Here is an 18,763-nt window from a genome sequence, read left to right as displayed (position 1 = left end):
GGGTTGGTAGAGCTGGGGCTCCAGGCGGTATCGAGTGCAGTGACGCCACAGCGGACTAGCCCCGACCCCCGACATGCACGAGCTTCGCCATCAGCACATCAACACCTCTTACAAACATCCACGGCCTCACAAAGCCCCCATCGCCTTCACCCCCACCACACGCGCCCGGCCATCCTGTCATTGACCCCCTTCATTGGTATCTACGCTTGATCCACTCACTTCTGCCTGAACAGGTGTCATGGTATGTAACATTGCTTCTTCCCCGAGCGGCAACTACGATATACTGACCACGCCTAGGGTAACCAGCAGTCGAGCGCAGGAGGCGGGCCTCCAGGCGACGATAAGAGCAAGAAAGATAAGGTGTGTACCAACTGCCGTCTCAGGTGTGACAGCATTTGCAAGTCCGCTATGTGATGCCTCAGCCCAGACACTGACAGCCGCCTTGTAGAAGGATAAGCCAAAGTACGAGCCCCCGCCACAACCCACGACCCGCATCGGCAGGAAGAAGAAGAAGGCCGCTGGTCCCAGTGCTGCCGCAAAGCTCCCCACCGTCTACCCGACCGCGCGATGCAAGCTACGATATCTCCGGATGCAGCGCATTCACGATCATCTGCTGCTAGAAGAGGAGTACGTTGAGAACCAGGAGCGGCTCCGCAAGGCAAGGGCTGTCAAGGAAGGAAATGCGCCCGCCGCATCAACCGCCGGAGAAGGGGCGGAAGACCGGAATGCCGACGAGCGCTCGCGCGTCGACGACATGCGAGGCAGTCCCATGGGCGTTGGCAATCTGGAGGAGCTCATCGACGACGACCATGCCATTGTCTCGAGCGCGACAGGCCCCGAATACTACGTTTCCATCATGTCTTTCGTCGACAAGGATCTACTCGAGCCTGGCGCGAGCATCCTCCTGCACCACAAGTCCGTCTCAGTGGTTGGTGTGCTCACAGACGATGCCGATCCGTCCGTCTCAGTCATGAAGCTCGACAAGGCACCCACCGAATCATACGCAGATATTGGTGGTCTTGAGTCGCAGATTCAAGAAGTACGAGAGGCCGTCGAGCTGCCTCTTCTACATCCGGAGCTGTACGAGGAGATGGGTATTAAGCCACCGAAAGGTGTCATTCTGTACGGTGCCCCCGGTACCGGAAAGACACTGTTGGCCAAGGCTGTCGCCAACCAGACAAGCGCTACGTTCCTGCGCATCGTTGGCAGTGAGCTTATCCAAAAGTACCTTGGAGACGGACCCAGGCTAGTCCGACAGCTGTTTCAGACAGCTGCTGAGAATGCCCCCTCTATTGTCTTCATTGATGAAATCGATGCCATTGGTACCAAGCGTTACGAATCGACCTCTGGAGGTGAGCGAGAAATTCAAAGAACTATGCTGGAACTCCTGAACCAGCTGGACGGTTTCGACGACCGTGGTGACGTCAAGGTCATCATGGCTACCAACAAGATTGAGACGCTGGACCCTGCCCTCATTCGCCCTGGTCGTATCGATCGAAAGATTCTCTTTGAGAATCCTGATCGTAAGTTGCGGCATCCGTTCAAGTATATCAGTGCTGACCATTATCAGAAACCACCAAGAAGAAGATCTTTACTCTACACACCTCCAAGATGTCACTCAATGAGGATGTTGATCTTGACGAATTCATCAACCAGAAAGACGACCTCTCCGGTGCTGACGTCAAGGCCATCTGTTCCGAGGCCGGTCTCATGGCCCTACGTGAGCGCCGTATGCGTGTAAACATGGAAGACTTCAGGACTGCCAGGGAGCGTGTGCTCAAGACGAAGACTGAGGGTGAGCCTGAGGGCTTGTACTTGTAGGTTTGAGACACGAGTTATGTCTTGTATCATATTCCCAACCTTTAGCTACACGCCAGTGTGCTGGTTGCAGTCAAAGCTTGGTTATCATAGAGCCATAATTCCATGACCAGTCATCTTCTGTGCTATATTGTGGTTCTACATGATTCACGTGAGTTTTCAGTGCGTATGTTATTGCTATGTTGGGGGTATTCTTGTGCCGCACGATGGGATTGCCCAATGCCATGCGCGCTAGTCGCTCCTTCCGTCTCCAAGGCCTCACTTCTGACTAATTGTGCCACATTACGAGTCAAACCTGACCATAGCCTCTTTCATCGTCCTGGCATTTCACCTAGTTCCCTCTAGAATCATGCAGCTTTCATGTGCAAATGTATACCGCTTTACCAATGGACACTCAAAGTTCTAGATTCATTATGATGGAAATATCATCGATTCACCCAGATATGTCTACAGGCGCCGAATCGAGAAGCTCAATGTCTGGTAGTGAAGAGCAGAATACCCACTCTGTAGTGAAAGAACGCGAGCACAAAAGCTGTGGAGGGCCGGCCAGATGGCGCAATAGTGAGAGGACGGCGCCAGACTGCTGCCTTAAGGTATTTATACTTACCAGCAGGGCCTTTTTGGTCAGTTTCACTTGTTGACTCCCCTTTCCAGTCAACTGCAACTCTTTCCCTATTGAGAGGCTTCTGCTTCTAGTTGGTGAGTTGACCGGTCGCCGTCAGTGTTCGCGAAAAGTCTAGCCACGATCCCAACACAATCCACTCAGCCTCTGACCATGAACATTGCGGCCCCAACCTTCAATGCACTTAATAAGCCTCAAAAGCGCGCTCTAATCCTGCGAGATCAACTCCGCTTCATCGACCCGCAACATCTAAATGGGTTCCTAGAAGGAGTCAGTAAAGATGAGCCACCAACGTACAAGAAAGTCGATGGTGTCATCCAACCTGAACTCACCCTGGTCACACTCAAGGCAGAAGCCACACACTTTGACCTTGGAAATGTGTTGCTCGCTGAGGAAAAGAATGCCATCTATCGGGTCCACCTAGTAGTCGAGAATGGCCACATAGATATGCGCGCCGAAGATCCGCTTCCGCAGGACGATGATGTTCTTGATTCCGTACCCATTCATGGCTTCATTGCTAAGGGTATGGTGCCTTTGTTCAGGGATAAGTTCCATGCCATCTATTCCCGAATAAACAAGATCAATGGAGCTAGGCAGGCAGCTTACAAAATGGCGAACCAGGCGCCAACACTCGTTCATGATGGAGAGGTATGTCATAATGGACTTATATTTATAGCACTGACATATGGTCGCTTGTTCGGTCATATTGGGGAAAGATCGTTAACTGTTCTTAGACTCTCACAAGGCTTAATCCTCCCAAGCGTGAGCAAAGCCAGTCAGCTTCACAGTGTGAGCATATCATCCTTGCACCCAATACCAAGACTAACAAATAACAGTAAATCAGAGTGGATCATACCAGGTCAAGCAGCATACTTCAAACAAGCGCAAGCGCACAGGTCTTGATACCATCCCCGAAGACACTAAGAGCAGGATATTCGACATCATTCCAAGCAACGTCAAAGTCAACCTCTTTAACAGCATCGCGGAAGCCGCTATTCCGAACTTTGATAACGTGATGATGGCATCCTGGAATGTCGTATCCATCTACTCCGCCTGCGGGAGCGACTTCCCCGACCTCCACCGGTCAATTGTTACCTTGAAGAGCGTACTCCAGGATTTCGACGAGGCATTCGGTAAACGCGTCGACCGAGAGACACCCAAATATCGGAACGATTTCTGCGGTCATGCACAGAGTGACGAGAACGGAGGTGGTGATGGGAACTGCACACCAGGCCAGCATAGACATGACGGTAGAATTCGCCCCATCTCACACGCCCTTGCCAACAACGAGAATGCTGGAGGAATTGTAAATCAACCAGAGAATCCGAATACTGACCATAACATCTCTAAGCAGAAGGACATGGCCACACCAAAAGACGGCACTGAGCAAACCAGCGATGAGGAGAAACCAAACATATCATCCCCCTTCCAACCACCCCACCCCGCAAACCCCTCAGAAAGAGAAGAAGGAGGAATTAACCAAGAAGAAACACAAATTCGCTACACTAATACCCATCCCTTTTCCGCCCGAACCCCATACAACACCGCCACGTTCCCGTCCAGAAAATGCCTCGACACCCGTTCTGCTACACCTGACAGCAGACTTGAAAAATTTGGGGTGCCAAAATATTCTCGCGAGGATTTGGATAGCAGAACTTCTTTGCCTGCGAACTATCCAGCTCGTTCCACGCCTGCGCCCAGAACGAGCACGCTGGGTACCGCGCCTGTGGCGAATATGGTGCCGAATGGGCAGAAGAAGAAGAAGAAGAAGAAGAAGAAGAAGAAGGATAAGAGGGATGAGAGGGTTGGCGAGTAGATTACATACTCTAGGGGTTTTCGAAAATGGGAGGAATCGAGTGTGATTTCCAAAAGAAATGCCAAAGTATGTATTTGGGGTACGGTGAGGCAGAGTTGCACGATCAAAGGGTTACCAGAGCGAGTAAGCAGAATTAAGGAAAAGGAATTAGTAGTCGCGCAAGACGGTAGCTACATAGTCCAATGCAGAAAATGCTATAACTTGCTATTTCATCTACATGCATACAGACATAGCGTTTACTCGTCCATCCATGCAGCCAACGTTGTACGCCAAAGACTGCGGTCCAGACCTTTTCAACAAGAGTTTAAAGAAAGAAAAAAGAAAACAAAAGATGTCGGTGTATCATCACGCGTCGAAGCCAAAAAGAAGCAAAAAAACGCCTACTCCATGCAAGATCGGCCCAACGCTCGTATCGGGAGAAAGAAAGAAAGAAAAAAGCAATGAAGAAAAAGAAGGTCGCTCATTCAAATTCCAACCCAACCCCCCCACTCAAGTTCTGTAAAACGAATCACTTACTTACTCCGTACACCCCGCCCTTCTCCCCTCACAGTTACTTACCCGCCCCGAGCACCTCCTCACCCCCCTCATCATACTGACTATGCGCTCTCCTCAACGGACTCCTCTTCTTCTTCTTCCCCGTCCCACCACCAACACGCTCTCTACCCTGCGACTGAAGATGTTGCTGCTGCTGCTGCTGCTGCTGCTGCGATGAGGACGACGGAGATGAAACAGGAGAAAGCGGTTCCTGGCTCTGTTCCTCAGCTTTCAGCAAGTCCATTGCACGGTCGACTTCTTCCCACGAGGGGCGGCTATCGCGGGTTCCGTTGGGAGTTGCGGGGCCGGATTGCGTGGCTAGGACTTGGATGCGCGCGGCTTGGTCTTCGGACATGGGGGTTGGGGGCATGTTGTCGTGATTGTGGTCGCGGACGGGTGTGGATTGCATGCTGTCGAGGCGGGGGGAGAGACTGCTGCGGCGGCGGCGGGCGATGGGGGTGTCTGGGATGGGAGAGCTGCATTCGGCTTGTACGGGGCTGCGTAGGCCGTCGGTTTCAGCATCGCTGTGGTGGTCGCTGAGACCGGCGGAGGTGTCGCTTTTCCACATTTTGCGGAAGGTACTGCGGCGCCGCGCCATGCCCGCTGTGTTGGGTGTGCTGCGTGTTGGCGATGTCTCAAAGAAGCTTGTGTACTTGTTGCCCAGTTGGTGCACAATTGGGACATCTGCGCTGGATCCCAGCGTGCCAGACCGTACAAAGAGCACTAAACCAAGGCACAAGAGCAACAGCGTGGACTGCACCACAGCCATTCTTTTTTGCCAAACAAGCTCGTCTGCCAGCAAGCTCAGCCTAGTGCCAATCTCGCCAATCTCAGACTTTTGTCGCTCCTTCATACTCTCCAGCTCAATCACTGTGCTCTGCCACAACTGATCATACATGTTGCGGAAACTCTTCAGCTCTATCATCACTGTACTATTGAGGTGATCCAGAAACTTTTCAGTCTTTGCCAGCTGTCGCTTCTCTACTTTCATAAACGCGTCCCGGAGCGCACGGGACTGCTCCTCGATGTACTGCAATGAGAGAGTGCTGTTGGCCTCGAGATACTGAAGGCGCTTATGTATCGACTTGAAGAACGACTCTTGAGTGGATGGCGTAGGAGCATTGGGCTGCGTAGCCGAGCCTCGTCCTTGCGACTGGGCTTGTGGAGGAACGACTGTGCCATCACTAGAAACTTTGGCTAACGAACTGCTTGAAGACCCAGACGCTATCGATTCGGTTGAGGAGATTGTGGGATTATCATTGGGTGGTGCAGATGGCGAAGTGACCGCCACGGAGTCGGCTGTGGAGCCGTGAACTGGGGATGAGGCCTCGGCCTTGTCGGTTGTCGAAGTTGCAGTGGGGGCATTATTTTCTCCAGGAGCTGTTATGTTCAAGTTTCTCAAGTCATCCGTAGGGGTTGGCGAGGAGGCCGAGCTTTGTTCTGAAGCCTGTTGATTCTGGGACACATAAGTCATTTGACCAGCTGATTGCTCATTTGCAACTGTAGACGAGCCATAGGCCTCAGAGGACGGGCTAGGAGGATCCGGTTCCGTATAAGGCTGGGGAGTATTCTGATGACTGGTTGTATCAATGACTTGTGACACTGCGAAGCTCGCACCATCGTCCTTGAGAGCTTCGATGGGTATATCCTCTGGAGGCAACGGGCCGCTGTCCACCGCCGGTTTCTTGACTTCGACACCATCAGCCTCCAGATCTTCGTCATCATCAATTCCTCTCGCCTCTTCCTCTTCTTGTCTGAATTGCTCCAACATTGTAGTGCCGTGCACACGTAGTAAGCTAAGTGGACAATAGTATTCATTTCCGTACTGCGTCAAAAACTCGACGCGAAGATATCTCGCCCAAATCTGTGGCTCGGTGATGAGAAACGGCTGAATATCGCGAGAGTTGCGTGCTTCAAACGTGCCCAGGGTCCGCCACTTTTCCATCTTGACAGGATAACGGTCTGACACGCTGACTCTAAAGTGTCGGAACATGGACGAAAAGAACTCATAGTTGGCGAGAACAACCGTATCTACCAAGATGTCGTCGCACAACTCAACTATGAGAAACTTGTTGTCGGCTGAACATATGTTCAGCATGTAGCTGTCCTTGTTTTCGACCAAAATCGAAGAGGAGCTTTTTGCCTGCTTGTTAGCTTTGAGAACAGTGGCAGCGCAGTCAAATGAAGCGTAGTTGAACCGTTCCTTGCACGTCTTGCCAGCGTCTTTGCTTAGCGCCCACGAACCTGGAGCCACTTTGCCGTCGCCATTCGCAGCCCTGGTAGCCTCAGCATTGTGCCTGGCTTGCTGAAGGCCGTTTGCTACGCCCCCATCTTCTGGGCGTCCAAACCCGCTAAAATCGATCGAGATTTCGCCCTCATCGCCAAACGAGTCCAGAGCGTTGACATTGACGGGTCGCCGACGAGGAGCTTGATTTGATGCTGCCGGTCTGCCCTGCCCGACATTCTCAGGTGACTGACCCGCCTTAGCCAGATTCTTCTTCTTCCACTCCTCAAACGACAAAAAGTTCGCATTGTCGAAAGGCGAGTCTACCTCGAGCTCTAGCTCCGGCTGCGTGCCTTCGGTACCACTGCTTGCTGCACTTGGCGCCGCGCCAGTCGCGTCTGGTTGTGATGATGCGTCCGAGTGGGCGTTCTTTCTCTCCTCGTTTGCGATGCCCTCGGGCCCCACCCATATCCCAGGGGCTGGAGTTTGCAGACCTGCGATGGCCCCTCCTTCAACGCCTATGTCGTTCACAGTGGCCGTATCTCCTGGCGCCGACCAGCTTGTTTTTGCGCATTGCTGCGGTAGCGTGTGTGTAATGTAGTTGATGGTGCGGTACGGGGAGGTGCTCTCGCTGTCGGAGTATCTTCGTGTGGACAGGGACGAAGGCGAGGGCGAAGACAAAGCCAACGAAGTGGCTTGCGATGTATGGTGTGTCGTGGCACCTGAATATGCACCAGCAGCGCTTTGTTCAGCAGTCGTTGTCTCATTCGCCGCCCTCTCCGCGAGTACCGATGTGGATGTACTGCATAGCAGCAAAAGGATGGTCCAATTATGGAGCGAGGCGCCGGTCGTGAGCATTGCTTGGGTGCATATCTTGCGCAAGCAGGTTACAGTGCCAGGTGGCAGATGGAGGCCTGGGGTAGTTCCAGGTGGCCTGTCCGATATTAGAGATAGATGACATGGGGTACCACCCAAGTTTCTGGGGGGAAAGCGCAGCCACGGAGGAATGCGCGGCGTGAACAGGCGTTCGTGTCTGACACGTGTGGCTGTTTCACCGCTTCCATGGGTGAATTGCTTCAGCACAGCGCAATGTTTAGCGAAGCCAATGACGCTGCCAAGAGCACGACATGAAGACTTAATATAGCAACCATAACTCTTGCCATCTATCTTGTCATGTGGATTTCTCATCAGATACATACATATACGATTATTGTTTTTGTATTCTTATGCTTCAATCATAAATCCCAAGAGCATGAGGGCCTTGTCGTGTCACATACAGTACTGAGCCCATTTTCCAACCAAGTCCAAAACAAAAGGAGAGACATGCAAAGACTCAACCAGAGGGTCGTAGCGTGGCACGCGACACGCTCATGTACAAGATTGCGTGCTGTTCGTATAATCATCCCATCAAGGTTATTGTCCTGCACGTGATCCGCAAGCAGGTTATCAACCAAGCCCGATTACCAGTCGTCGAGTCTATGCCCAATCATCCAACCGCCCAGCCAAAAGACATACCAGCCGCCAGCTCGGTCAGGACAGCCCATTGCTCTTCGCCATCATGCGCCATCGTCTAGTACTCATGTGTATCGTTATGGTGATCCGTGTTGTTACTGAAAGAAAACGCCATACGAGAGTGCAACAAGTGCCGATGCCCAAACGGCTTCGCTATACTATGGGGCCAGGCGTAAAAAGGGGTATGTCCAAGAAAAAAGAAATCCAAGTCGAGTAAGAAATGAAGGCAAACATCCAGGGGGAAATGGCCGAAGATGAGGAGGTGTGAAAGGAGCCGCGGGAAAAGGCTAAAGAATAAGAAGGACCAGCCTGGGTGGAGTTGGTTTAGAAGCCTTCGTTGCCTGCGCGGCAGACTTTGGCCTCGGAAACCCACTCCGAAGCGAGGACTTGGTGCGCCGTCAAACGACGGGCGGGTATAGGATCGAGAATCGAGTAGATGACATTACGACATTGTCGCTAGATGTGTGTTAGCAGCTATTCCTAGTAGCGATTTGTAAAAAAGCATAACTCACTCTTCGCAAAACCTCAATAGGTCGGTATCCCTCCTCTTGTTTTCGATCCTCGAGGTAGCGGTCGAAAAACTCGTCTTCACCTTTTTGAGCAACACGCCACAAGTGGCGGCCCGTCCTCATGGCCATGTAGATGATACCACAAGCCCACACGTCGACAGCGCGAGGGTCAAATTCCTTGTCAACGTATTCTTCAGGCGCAATGTAAGGAGCTGAGCCGCACAGGCCAGCAGTCATGTGCGCTTCCTTCTCCCAAGCCATACGGAAGCACTCGCCGTTACCAAAGTCGGTGATTTTGATGGAGCCATGGGTTGTCAAGAGCAGGTTTTCAGGTTTTAAATCGCGATGTGCGACACCCATTTCATGCATGTACTCTACACCGCGCATCAGCTGCTTGAAGAAGCAGTCTGCCTCGGCAACTTCGAGCTGGCCGGCTGCGAGGACCAGGGTATACAAATCGCCACCAGAGCAATACTCCATTACTTCACAGTATGTGCCCTTTTCGTCCTGGAGCAAATCGAGCGTGGTGATGACGTTGGGATGTTGCATAGAGGAGGATATACAAAATTCAGATGTCAGGCGCTTTTGATATCGCTTGGCAGACTCGCCAGGTCTTTGCTTGAACTCCTTGACGGCATATAGTTGCTCTCGTTTTGAGTCCTTAGGGTCCTGCTTGTGTGCGACACGAACAATACCAAAGGCTCCGCGACCGACGACCTCTTGGCACTTGCCGTACTTTTGGACCAACGTTTGGGGGAGAGCGTTGACAGCATTCTTTTGCTCTGCAAGCTTCTCCTTTTCGTTGCGCATAACGTCGACCCAGTTGGACATGAGACTCAGTGGCTGGTCCTCTGGAGCTTCGCCCTTCTTCTTGCCCAGCATCAAGTTCTGGAACATGTCTGAGAGTTTCTCCTGGCGCTTGGCAACCTTGAGGTGGTGTTCATGGGAGCCGTCTTCGTTGAGCCAGAAGCGCTTGTAAGGCGCCGTAGGCACATCCTTCCTGTTGATGGAGCCCTGGCGCACTGGTGGGGGACGGCCGTTGGCAGTCGCGCCATTGGTGGCTTTGACGTCGCCGTTCTTGTCGGCATTGGTAGAGCTCTTGATACCCATCATGCTGCTGATGCGCGACGTCATGGTTGGCTTCTTGGGTTTGAGTAGCGCTTCGGCGGCAGCTTGCACACTACTTGCGCCGGAGTGGCTCACAGTGGGAGTAGGACTCGCTGGAGCGACAGGGCTAACGGCTTGTGGAAGAGCCAGAAGTGTATCTGGTTGGGAGTGGACCGACGATGCAGTCGAGGCGGAGACCGGGGGAGAGCCGGCGGGTTTGGCCGTGGTGGTGGGCGGGTTTGTGGTGGTCGGGGCCGCCATGGTGGTACCGCTTTGTCTGGTGTAGACGAGGAATGCGCGACACGGCTTGGAGGTAAAGGGTGGGGGCAGGCGGGAGCTCACTGGCAGCAGTGGCGGCGGTAGTAGTGGTAGTAGTGGGAATAGTAGCAGCAGAAGCAGTAGTGGTAGCAGTGGTTTGGAGACGCAGGTGTCTCGCGGGCAAGAAGCCCAGGGTGAATTATTGCACTGCGGTCAAAACGGCGTATCTTCGTCGACGGTGGGTGGTGGAGACAAGGTTCGGCAGGTGCGCGTGAGGGGTCTGGAGGCGCAAAAACACGGTGGCGGCGTGGTCGGGCAGCCGGGGTAGGCGTATGAATAGAAGTAGTCTACGTATGAAGCAAGGCGATGATCAAGGGCGTCTTGAGGCGTGGGAGGTCAAGGGCGTCTTTGAATTTGCTTGCACTCTCACGGGGCACTGGGGGAGCCACACAGGGTGGCTGTGCAGCAGATGATGTCGATGGGTGGACGTTGGCCGACGGATCCGCGACTTGCGCACCAACAAAGCCAGTAGCGCAGCAAGTAGCAGGCTCGGCAAAACTTTTTCACAAGAAGAAAGAAAAACCAAGTGGAAGAGCTGGGATGGGTGGCAGGTCAAATATTGCCCTTTGTGCGAGGGGTACACCCATGGTTGATGGTGCACTGCCCGGCCGTCGTGTACGGCTTTCTAGATGAGGCCTGGCTTGCGGGATTTTCGACATGTTTTATTTTGTACGCCAGTGATTGCGAGAGCCAGTTGACCGCTGCGTGAGATTTGCAGCGGCCGCCAGCTGCGGGCCATGGACTATGGACCATTGGCCAAGTCACTGGGTCGCTGGGCCCTGACCGACAGCTGTTGCCAGCCGACGGCATCTGAGGTCAAAGGCGACGCATTGTTAACCTCATACTTGTGGACCGCGGATGGTCCACCGAAAACTCTGCCAAGTGCTGGGCTGGCCCACGCAATTAAGGATCAAGAGAGCCAGTCGCATTTGTCCAGGTTATCAGACGGTAGGTACATATGTACATAGACACAAGTAATCACGCAAGCACAGTGACGCCACTGCCCTTCCCACCTGGCCGTCCCGGGGTATGTCACCATCATCGTTACTATCATCATCATCATCATCATCACCATCATCATCACAACCACGGCCAGCCACCACTGGAATTCAGGCACAATCATCCCGTCGTGAATTCCGAGTTTGTCCGATAGCTGTTGGTAGTAATTCGGCCTGGATCTACAGTACATATGACGTGCCGACAATGCCACTTGTTTACATATTACAAATTAGGCTAGTTAGTTACAAGAAGCGCAAGTCTGCTTCCAACCCACGCCCGTGTCTACACCAACATACGAGACCCTGTTCTCTGATACTCTCCCTCTGTCTCCATTAGTCTTCCTACTTACATGCAGCCATGCAGCCATGCAGCCATGCAGCCATGCAGACAAACACGGCGTCGCCCTCGTCCAAGCATCCGCCATTGCCATGGCACACGCCCAGCCAAGCGAGGGGCTGTACGATTAGCAACCCCCGCATCTCAAGGGCGTCGACATGCACACCGCATTTCGCTACACAACCCAGTGCCAGCCCCCCAGCTCGCAGGGCCTGTCCACACGACAAAACCGTTGGTAATAAACAACTGTCGGCCACCCCACCACCATGGTCTGACCACTCAACACGCTCACACTGGGGCCTGGCAACTCTGCACGGCCTTTTTAACAAGTTGCGACGGGCGACGGGAGTGCTTGCATGCAGCTTGCCTTGTGCACGGCCCTGTTGATGCTTCCGTCGCGTTGGTAAGAACCGTTGCCTTGGGGCGCTGCAACGTGACCGGCCCGGCCCAGCCAATGCCACATAGTCAAATACATACATACACTACTCACCTACACTAAGGACCTCGTATGCGTTTGTCAGCCGTGGCCAGCGTGACGGAGAGAGGAAAAAAATTGGTCATGGCCACGTCTAGCTTCCACGACCGAGACACAGCTAGCAGATGGCAGATGGCAGATGGATGCATTTTATTTTTGCCTCGGCATGAGGCACTTCTGCACTTGCTTGGCCTTGATATTTGGCTCGATTTTGCTGCTCGAGCACCGGTTGTTTTGTACCAATCGCTCCTTCTGTGATGTGATGACAAACATACAAACCACTCAACAGGTTTTTTCCTTCTGCTTCTCATCCGTCGTGTGCATGTACACACCGTACAAGCCACGGTCCCTGAGCTACTTTCACATCCAACTCACACGTAGCCACCGGCCCCCACTACAATTGCCCGATCCCATCCCATCCCATCCCATCCCATCCTCCGCGTTTAACATTGCCTGCACCCTGTTCCAAGACACCCAAGCCCTTGGCCCATCTTTTACCATTTGTGTACTGTGACACCCGTCCGTTCCTAAAAAAAGCTTGCCTCACTTTTCTGCTCACGGCAGTCGCACGCGAAAGGTACGGGCAAATCGGGGAAGCTGGTGGAGCGGGTAAAAAATCTGGCCCGCGTACAAGTACACAGTGGGCCGATTTGCCTGCATATGTACAAAAACGGTTGATGGACGTGATTGGTTAGAAAGTGTTGGATACTCATACACACAGACAGTATTTGTGGACATGTAGTATTGTACAGTCTAACAACAATATCCTTCATGCCCATTCTCAATGGCTGTTCCTGCCATCTCCCACCTTCTGCCACCCCCGCATCTCCTCACCCCCCTCTGTATCCTCCACAAAAACCCCAAAGTCAACCTTTGTCTTCCTGCTTCCCTTGTGTCCATACAACTCCTTCTCCAGCGCCTCCGTATCCGCTCTTACAAGCTGCTTCTCGCAGTATCCCGTACGCTGCCTCGCTGCTCTCGCCATCGCAAACGCCGCACGTAGAGGCGTCATGCGGTATCCCATCTGCACGAGCGTACTGTCGCGCTGCGAATCCAGCCATAGTATGTACATGCTTATCACCCACGCTGAAGTCACAAAGACAAAGAGACCGCTCAGCAGTGTTGAGAAACCCCATTCGTAAGACGGATGCGCAGTGTCGGGCAGACAGCGCGATTTTCCCTCGAGATAAGTCTCGTTGTAGGCGATGGACTGGTGGCAGTAGCCGGAGCTTGTGACGAGGTCCTGTGCGTCGTACGTCTTGTCCTTTATGGTTACGGGCATAGTGGAGTTGCACGAGTAGGTTTTACGTGAGTTGCGGTCGGGGAAGTCCACGCCTTCCCATGTCTGCGCGTTGGACGTGAAGTTGTAGATACCTAGTATTACGCAGTTAGCAGTGCTGACAACATGGTGTTGATGGTGTGTTTGAATTTACAGCCCAAGCTCATGACTTCGTAGAACTGACTAGTGAGCCTCATGCTCTCGAGTTCTTTGCCAGAGTACCTTGTTCCGTTGGGAATCTGACAGTCACCTACAACAAACATCTGTTAGCCGCCCCCGTCACTAAATCAGCTCATCTCGCATCAGCCCGTACTTACACGTTTCGAGCCGCTGACCCACAATCCACGAATACTTGTCTTTCAACTGCTTATCCACACACGCTGGCTGCACGAATGTCTCATTCACCGTCCCCTTGACCATCCACGTCTCCTTCACCGACGACGCCGGCACAATATTATCCACGCCCTCGATATCAATCCACGCTACAGCCGTAGCATCATATCCCGTCATGGCCCCAATCACAATCGGCAAGGTGATAATGTACGCCGTAGACCACAGCATGTAGAAAAACAACGCCTTCGTCCTCTTACTCTTTGCCGCCCACAACTCAACCATCAACGTCGCAATCGACTTTAACCTAGGCCCCTCGAGCGCTATCCGCTGAAACGTAATAAACGACGCGGGATGCCTCTCGATCGACTTGAGCAGCGCATCACAAAAGATGATATACGACGCCCACGACGCCACCAGCTGCAGACCGCGTCCCATACCTGTATCCCACGCAATGTCGATGGCTTTGACCTGCGAGAAGGTGTACTGCCCAAACGTCATGTCGAGCGCAAAGACCTTTTCCATACCTGTGATTGTCGAGTTTGCGGGGCGTCCGCCGATGCTGCCGCCGCAGGATATCACTTTGTCGAGGAAGAGTGACGAAAAGGGGGCGCGGCCGGCGTAGGGCGGGGATGTAGCTTCTCCCAAGATAATGAGCGGGACGACTGCCGTGGCGAGAACGAGCACGAAGGCAAAGATGTGGTTTCTTGTCTTGGAGGTCCATTTCCACATGGAGGATTTGGTACCGGTGTTCTGTGTCTTTTCTTGAGGCGCGTACATGGCATCGTTGGGGACGAGGTTGTCGGTTGATGGCACGGATGTGGTGACGAGTCTCTCCCCCTCTTTCTTCCCCACGCTGTTACTACCGCTTGTGTCCATGGTCTACCCGGGGGGGGATATTGAATCCACGATAGGTCAAACGCACACACCGCCAGGTTTCAATTACAGTGTTAGACTGCAATACCAAGCTTAGCTTTCGTAGTACAAACAAATAAACAAAAAAAAACTCGATTTTAAACTCAAAGGTACAACAAAAAAAACTAAGAAAAAAAGGGAAACATGAAGTTATGTATACAGTAGTTACCCGGTTTCTAAATACAGCCCCCCTCCCCCCTCCCCAGCGCAGGACGCCTGAAAAAGCGGAAAATTGTCTTGGTATACACCAAGCAGCATGTCACTTTTTGATAACGGGCCGAATCAAACGGATGCAAATTTCCCCCGATTAGCCAGTCAACTATCTACGCTTCAAGTAAAACGTCTGTTTGCCTAGTTACATACCAGCATTGTACACGTCACTCGAGCCCCCAATCACACACACACCTGCCTATTCAACCAGACGCGGTACAATAGGGAAAAAAATGATGATAACTCTCAATTGCTGTACTACAACCTTGACATGGACATAAAACGGTTAGAATCCTACATCTTTGGAGTGAGTGGGGGGGAGGGGAGGCTGAGTATACGGCACTAGTGCCGGAAAACGGCTAGGCCCAGGAACATGAACCCCTAGTGCTGGGATGACCCTGGCTCCCCTCAGCTCCCCTCATGATACGCCTCAACTACATTTGGCAATGAAAACGTCCGCCGCAGCAAAAAAGGGCAGATTGGTGTGGCGCAGGAGATGTATGCAAGACCGTTGTCACGCAATCTCGTCTGTGCTTCCAATCAGAAAAGAGGATTTTATGTGTTTGTCCAACGCTCCAGGCATATATTGACCGTAAATATATGTACAAAGTGCCGTGCAATGTTCAAAGCTTTCTTTCTCGGCAACCTCAGCTCTGAACAGGAGTCCCACTGCGGCTGACCGCATTGCCCGAGCTGTTGTTTCGAGCAAGAGGCGTTGCGCTCCGACTTCGCTCCCTCTCTCGCTCCCGCTCTTCCGTCTTGACACGTTCTCGCGCCTCTTCAACCAGTCGCTTGGCTTCTCTCACATTACGCATCGTTCTGCTGAGCTTGCCCTCTTTACCTTCTTGAAGCTTCTGCAACTCGCCTCGCGCCTCAATGTCTTCCTTGGTCTTGGTAACAAAGCTCTTCAGACTAACCTTGATGTTCTGGCGGAGATCTTGGCCTTCGTCAAATATCGCGTCGCTATCACGGATCGACTTGACATTCTCAACGCGTCGGGTGAGGTAGAGAGTTGGGCGGCGGTTTGCGTTGTTGTGCTGGTCACGACGCTGTGCAATGATGCGCTGGACCTCTTCTTCGTAAGCGGCTTCGTAGACATTTATATCCACATTAGACGGAGATTCAGAAACTATACATCCGTCTTCAGGCTCCGGCTGAAAGTTCTCACCAGTTCCAATGTTGAGGAAGAGCGTGTCCTCTAACGGGTTATGCGCATGTCCTTTGCCAATGGGTGTGGTTGGTGAAGATACCGACGGAATGGTTCCGGTTGGGCTGGAGATGGATTGAATTGGACCGGGTCGAATCGCCAGATTTTCGCGTGAAACTTTGCCGTCTGAAAAACCTGGAGAAGTTTGCATAGTCGGACTGCCGCTGGCAGTGAGTCTACTGGGGCGCTTGCCTGCTTCTGTACGGAAACCAGGTTTGGAATATGCCATGTCGTCCATATGGTTCGGCACTCTTTGTCCTTTGTCGTCGACCTTGATAGGGTGATGCACACCCTCCGCGGAAAGCGCAGCCTCAACTGGCCGTCGATCATGCGTGTCCTGTGATTTTGATTTGCGCAACGCTGATGGCCGCATGGATAAGGGAGGCTGCACAATGCGCGAGGCACTTCCTAGTATACTTTCTATCCGATCTGGTCGTCGCCTGAATAACAATTGCTTGAAGCGCTTTACTGCACGTACCTGTCTGTTGTTAGCTTGGGATGGATGTAAGAATTGCACGGATGCAAAGGGAAGACATGCACCTACCACTGTCACAAGGTGACCCATGTTGCCGGTAATGGCAGCGTTGACTTCCTCGTCTGTAGGTGGTTCAATAATCACGGCGACATTCTCACACTTTGCTAATAAAGGGTCCGTTCCGTTTCGTGTGACCCATGGATGTTCCTGCAAGTGTCAGCTCTGATGTCTTGGGATTTAGCGTTCCAACTCACCCTGATTTCCTCCATAGTTATCCTCTTCTTTGGATCTTTTTCCATAAGCCTCGTTAGCAAGTCCTTGATGTCGTCGCCGCATTCCGTTTCAAACTCTAGTGGGTCCATTCGTATCGATTGGTATAGCTCGATCATACCGCGTTTTTCAAAGGGTATCCGCCCAAAGAGGAGACAGTATAGGGTGCATCCCATTGACCATATATCTGCAGCTCTTCCTGAAACCTGGCCGTGCTTGGCTACGCACAGTTCTGGTGGCATAAAAGCAGGTGAGCCAGCAGATTTAGCTGTCTTCATCTCGCCGTCTTTATCGAACATCTCTGAAACACCAAAATCGACAATTTTCAGCACATCCTCTTCGGTGACCAGGCAATTGTCGGGCTTAATGTCTCGATGGATGATGCCCTGGGCATGTACTGGCGGTGGTTAGCGCTAGACGGAAGCACATGGCAGACCAGACGTACGGTACTCTAAGCCCAATATCATGTCTCTGAACCAACACCGACATTGCTCCTCGCTGTAGGGGTCGGCACGCTCCTCGAGGCCGACTTGCATAACAACACCCTTCTTGCACATCTCCATGACCATGTAGAGCGAATCCTCTTCAGGGTCGTCGAGCACTTCGATCAATGTGACGAGGTTCGGATGGTGCAGCTTCTTCATGATGGCAATCTCTTCCTTGATGAGTTCAAAGGCATTGTTTTCTTCGGTTGTCGAATGTCGGTGGAGCGGAGAATTGAAGCCTATGCCGGCTGGCAGCGCGCGCATTCGTTTACTCGCGGCTGGCCGGCGGAGGAGGTTGGATTGTGCCCGTTTTCGCAGTCGCGATTTGGAGAACTCCTTGACAGCCTACACCATGTGTCGTCAGCTACAGTCATTGTGTGAACCGCCCAGGTTACCCGCATCATTATATCAGGCATTGCGCCTCTCCTCCATGACCAGCGGTGTCTAGAGAGCTGGTATCCTCACATATTCTTGACCATACTGGTCTACAGCGAGGTGAACAGCACCAAATGAGCCGCGGCCAATCTCTTGCTTCACCAAGTATTGGTTGATGCGATGTTGGGCGCTGCCGTCATCTTCGCTATTGCTGTATTCGGACCGCGCATTCAGCGTTTCCTGCAGCCTGTTAGGCTCTAAACACGACAAGATTTGTTGGTTGGCTTCTCGGGGTGAATGCTGCCAGCCATTGGAGTGCAGAAGCTGGTGCCAAGTTCAGGTAGCTTCGCCAGCGCCTGCATCAGGCCTATGACGTGATGGAGGGCCGATTGGACAGGCGCCGGGTGGTGCACTCGAGCGGGACTCAGCTGGGAGGAGGGAATCGCACCTTTACACGTCTGGTGGACGAGGCTGCGCGGGTGTAGTGTCGTAGCGGGCTCTGGTATGCGGGCGTTGACCTTGACGGCATCAGCATCTTAGTGGGGTTATGGGGTAGTAAAGGCAGCCCGGCAGGCAGCAACACACACATGTACTTGACTGGCGGAGGTCGACCGGCGTCGCTGAGGGCGGGAACGGCGAGGGCAGGTTGTGAAGTGTAGAGATTGAGATCAGGTTCGGATGGGCGTTTGCTCAGCGGGTCGGGCGAATGGGACATGACTACACAGGGTGAGGGCCAGCCAGGGGGAAAGATTATGGCATCCAAGTGCAGTAGCAGTAGTATGGAGAGTTAAGATTGAAACTGGGGGCGGGCTAGCAGATAGCAGGTCGCAGGTCGCAGGTCGCAGGAGAAATAATATGGGGAAACCCGGGACGGCCAGCCCGCAGCAGAGAGGGGCCCTTTCTCTCGCTGTACACTTCTTTCAGCCTCATCAGCCCGTCGTCGAGCA

General features: G+C 52.8%; 8 protein-coding genes across 8 annotated transcripts; 4 read left to right on the top strand and 4 right to left on the bottom strand.

Moving 5' to 3' along the window:
• The first annotated feature begins 101 nt into the window (after window positions 1-101).
• COCSADRAFT_137143 (uncharacterized protein) lies at window positions 102-1,946 on the top strand. Its single transcript, XM_007699167.1, has 4 exons — window positions 102-241; window positions 298-360; window positions 449-1,523; window positions 1,571-1,946. The coding sequence occupies exons 1-4, from the start codon at window positions 239-241 to the stop codon at window positions 1,819-1,821; spliced, it is 1,392 nt and encodes a 463-aa protein (XP_007697357.1). The 5' UTR covers window positions 102-238; the 3' UTR covers window positions 1,822-1,946.
• A 647-nt stretch (window positions 1,947-2,593) lies between these two features.
• Window positions 2,594-4,407, top strand: COCSADRAFT_179379 (uncharacterized protein; the record flags this gene model as incomplete). Its single annotated transcript, XM_007699166.1, has 3 exons — window positions 2,594-3,088; window positions 3,175-3,229; window positions 3,277-4,407. 3 exons carry the CDS (start codon window positions 2,594-2,596, stop codon window positions 4,254-4,256), a joined length of 1,530 nt encoding a protein of 509 aa, XP_007697356.1. The 3' UTR covers window positions 4,257-4,407.
• A 2-nt stretch (window positions 4,408-4,409) lies between these two features.
• Window positions 4,410-8,046, bottom strand: COCSADRAFT_34582 (uncharacterized protein). Its single transcript, XM_007698458.1, has one exon. The coding sequence runs from the start codon at window positions 7,870-7,872 to the stop codon at window positions 4,807-4,809; it is 3,066 nt and encodes a 1,021-aa protein (XP_007696648.1). The 5' UTR covers window positions 7,873-8,046; the 3' UTR covers window positions 4,410-4,806.
• Window positions 8,047-8,850: 804 nt separating this feature from the next.
• COCSADRAFT_83062 (uncharacterized protein) lies at window positions 8,851-10,169 on the bottom strand (the record flags this gene model as incomplete). Its single annotated transcript, XM_007699165.1, has 2 exons — window positions 8,851-8,982; window positions 9,039-10,169. 2 exons carry the CDS (start codon window positions 10,167-10,169, stop codon window positions 8,851-8,853), a joined length of 1,263 nt encoding a protein of 420 aa, XP_007697355.1.
• Window positions 10,170-10,584: 415 nt separating this feature from the next.
• On the top strand, window positions 10,585-11,115 carry COCSADRAFT_293387 (uncharacterized protein). Its single transcript, XM_007699164.1, has one exon. It carries the CDS (start codon window positions 10,767-10,769, stop codon window positions 11,091-11,093), a length of 327 nt encoding a protein of 108 aa, XP_007697354.1. The 5' UTR covers window positions 10,585-10,766; the 3' UTR covers window positions 11,094-11,115.
• Window positions 11,116-11,153: 38 nt separating this feature from the next.
• Window positions 11,154-11,926, top strand: COCSADRAFT_352798 (uncharacterized protein; the record flags this gene model as incomplete). The annotated part of the gene is made up of 3 exons (XM_007699163.1): window positions 11,154-11,408; window positions 11,429-11,487; window positions 11,702-11,926. The coding sequence occupies exons 1-3, from the start codon at window positions 11,198-11,200 to the stop codon at window positions 11,924-11,926; spliced, it is 495 nt and encodes a 164-aa protein (XP_007697353.1). The 5' UTR covers window positions 11,154-11,197.
• Window positions 11,927-13,051: 1,125 nt separating this feature from the next.
• On the bottom strand, window positions 13,052-14,611 carry COCSADRAFT_82790 (uncharacterized protein; the record flags this gene model as incomplete). Its single annotated transcript, XM_007699162.1, has 3 exons — window positions 13,052-13,644; window positions 13,704-13,799; window positions 13,867-14,611. 3 exons carry the CDS (start codon window positions 14,609-14,611, stop codon window positions 13,052-13,054), a joined length of 1,434 nt encoding a protein of 477 aa, XP_007697352.1.
• Window positions 14,612-15,301: 690 nt separating this feature from the next.
• COCSADRAFT_34577 (uncharacterized protein) lies at window positions 15,302-18,734 on the bottom strand. The gene is made up of 7 exons (XM_007698457.1): window positions 18,404-18,734; window positions 18,265-18,334; window positions 17,907-18,056; window positions 17,402-17,786; window positions 16,941-17,353; window positions 16,756-16,893; window positions 15,302-16,689 (listed from the first exon to the last, which is right to left on the bottom strand). Exons 1-7 carry the CDS (start codon window positions 18,529-18,531, stop codon window positions 15,652-15,654), a joined length of 2,322 nt encoding a protein of 773 aa, XP_007696647.1. The 5' UTR covers window positions 18,532-18,734; the 3' UTR covers window positions 15,302-15,651.
• Between the last annotated feature and the right edge of the window lie 29 nt (window positions 18,735-18,763).

Source organism: Bipolaris sorokiniana, assembly GCF_000338995.1.
Source record: "Bipolaris sorokiniana ND90Pr unplaced genomic scaffold COCSAscaffold_3, whole genome shotgun sequence".
Taxonomy (NCBI): domain Eukaryota; kingdom Fungi; phylum Ascomycota; class Dothideomycetes; order Pleosporales; family Pleosporaceae; genus Bipolaris; species Bipolaris sorokiniana.
The sequence above is the reverse complement of the archived record's forward strand: the minus strand, read 5'-3'. Positions and strand labels throughout refer to the sequence as shown.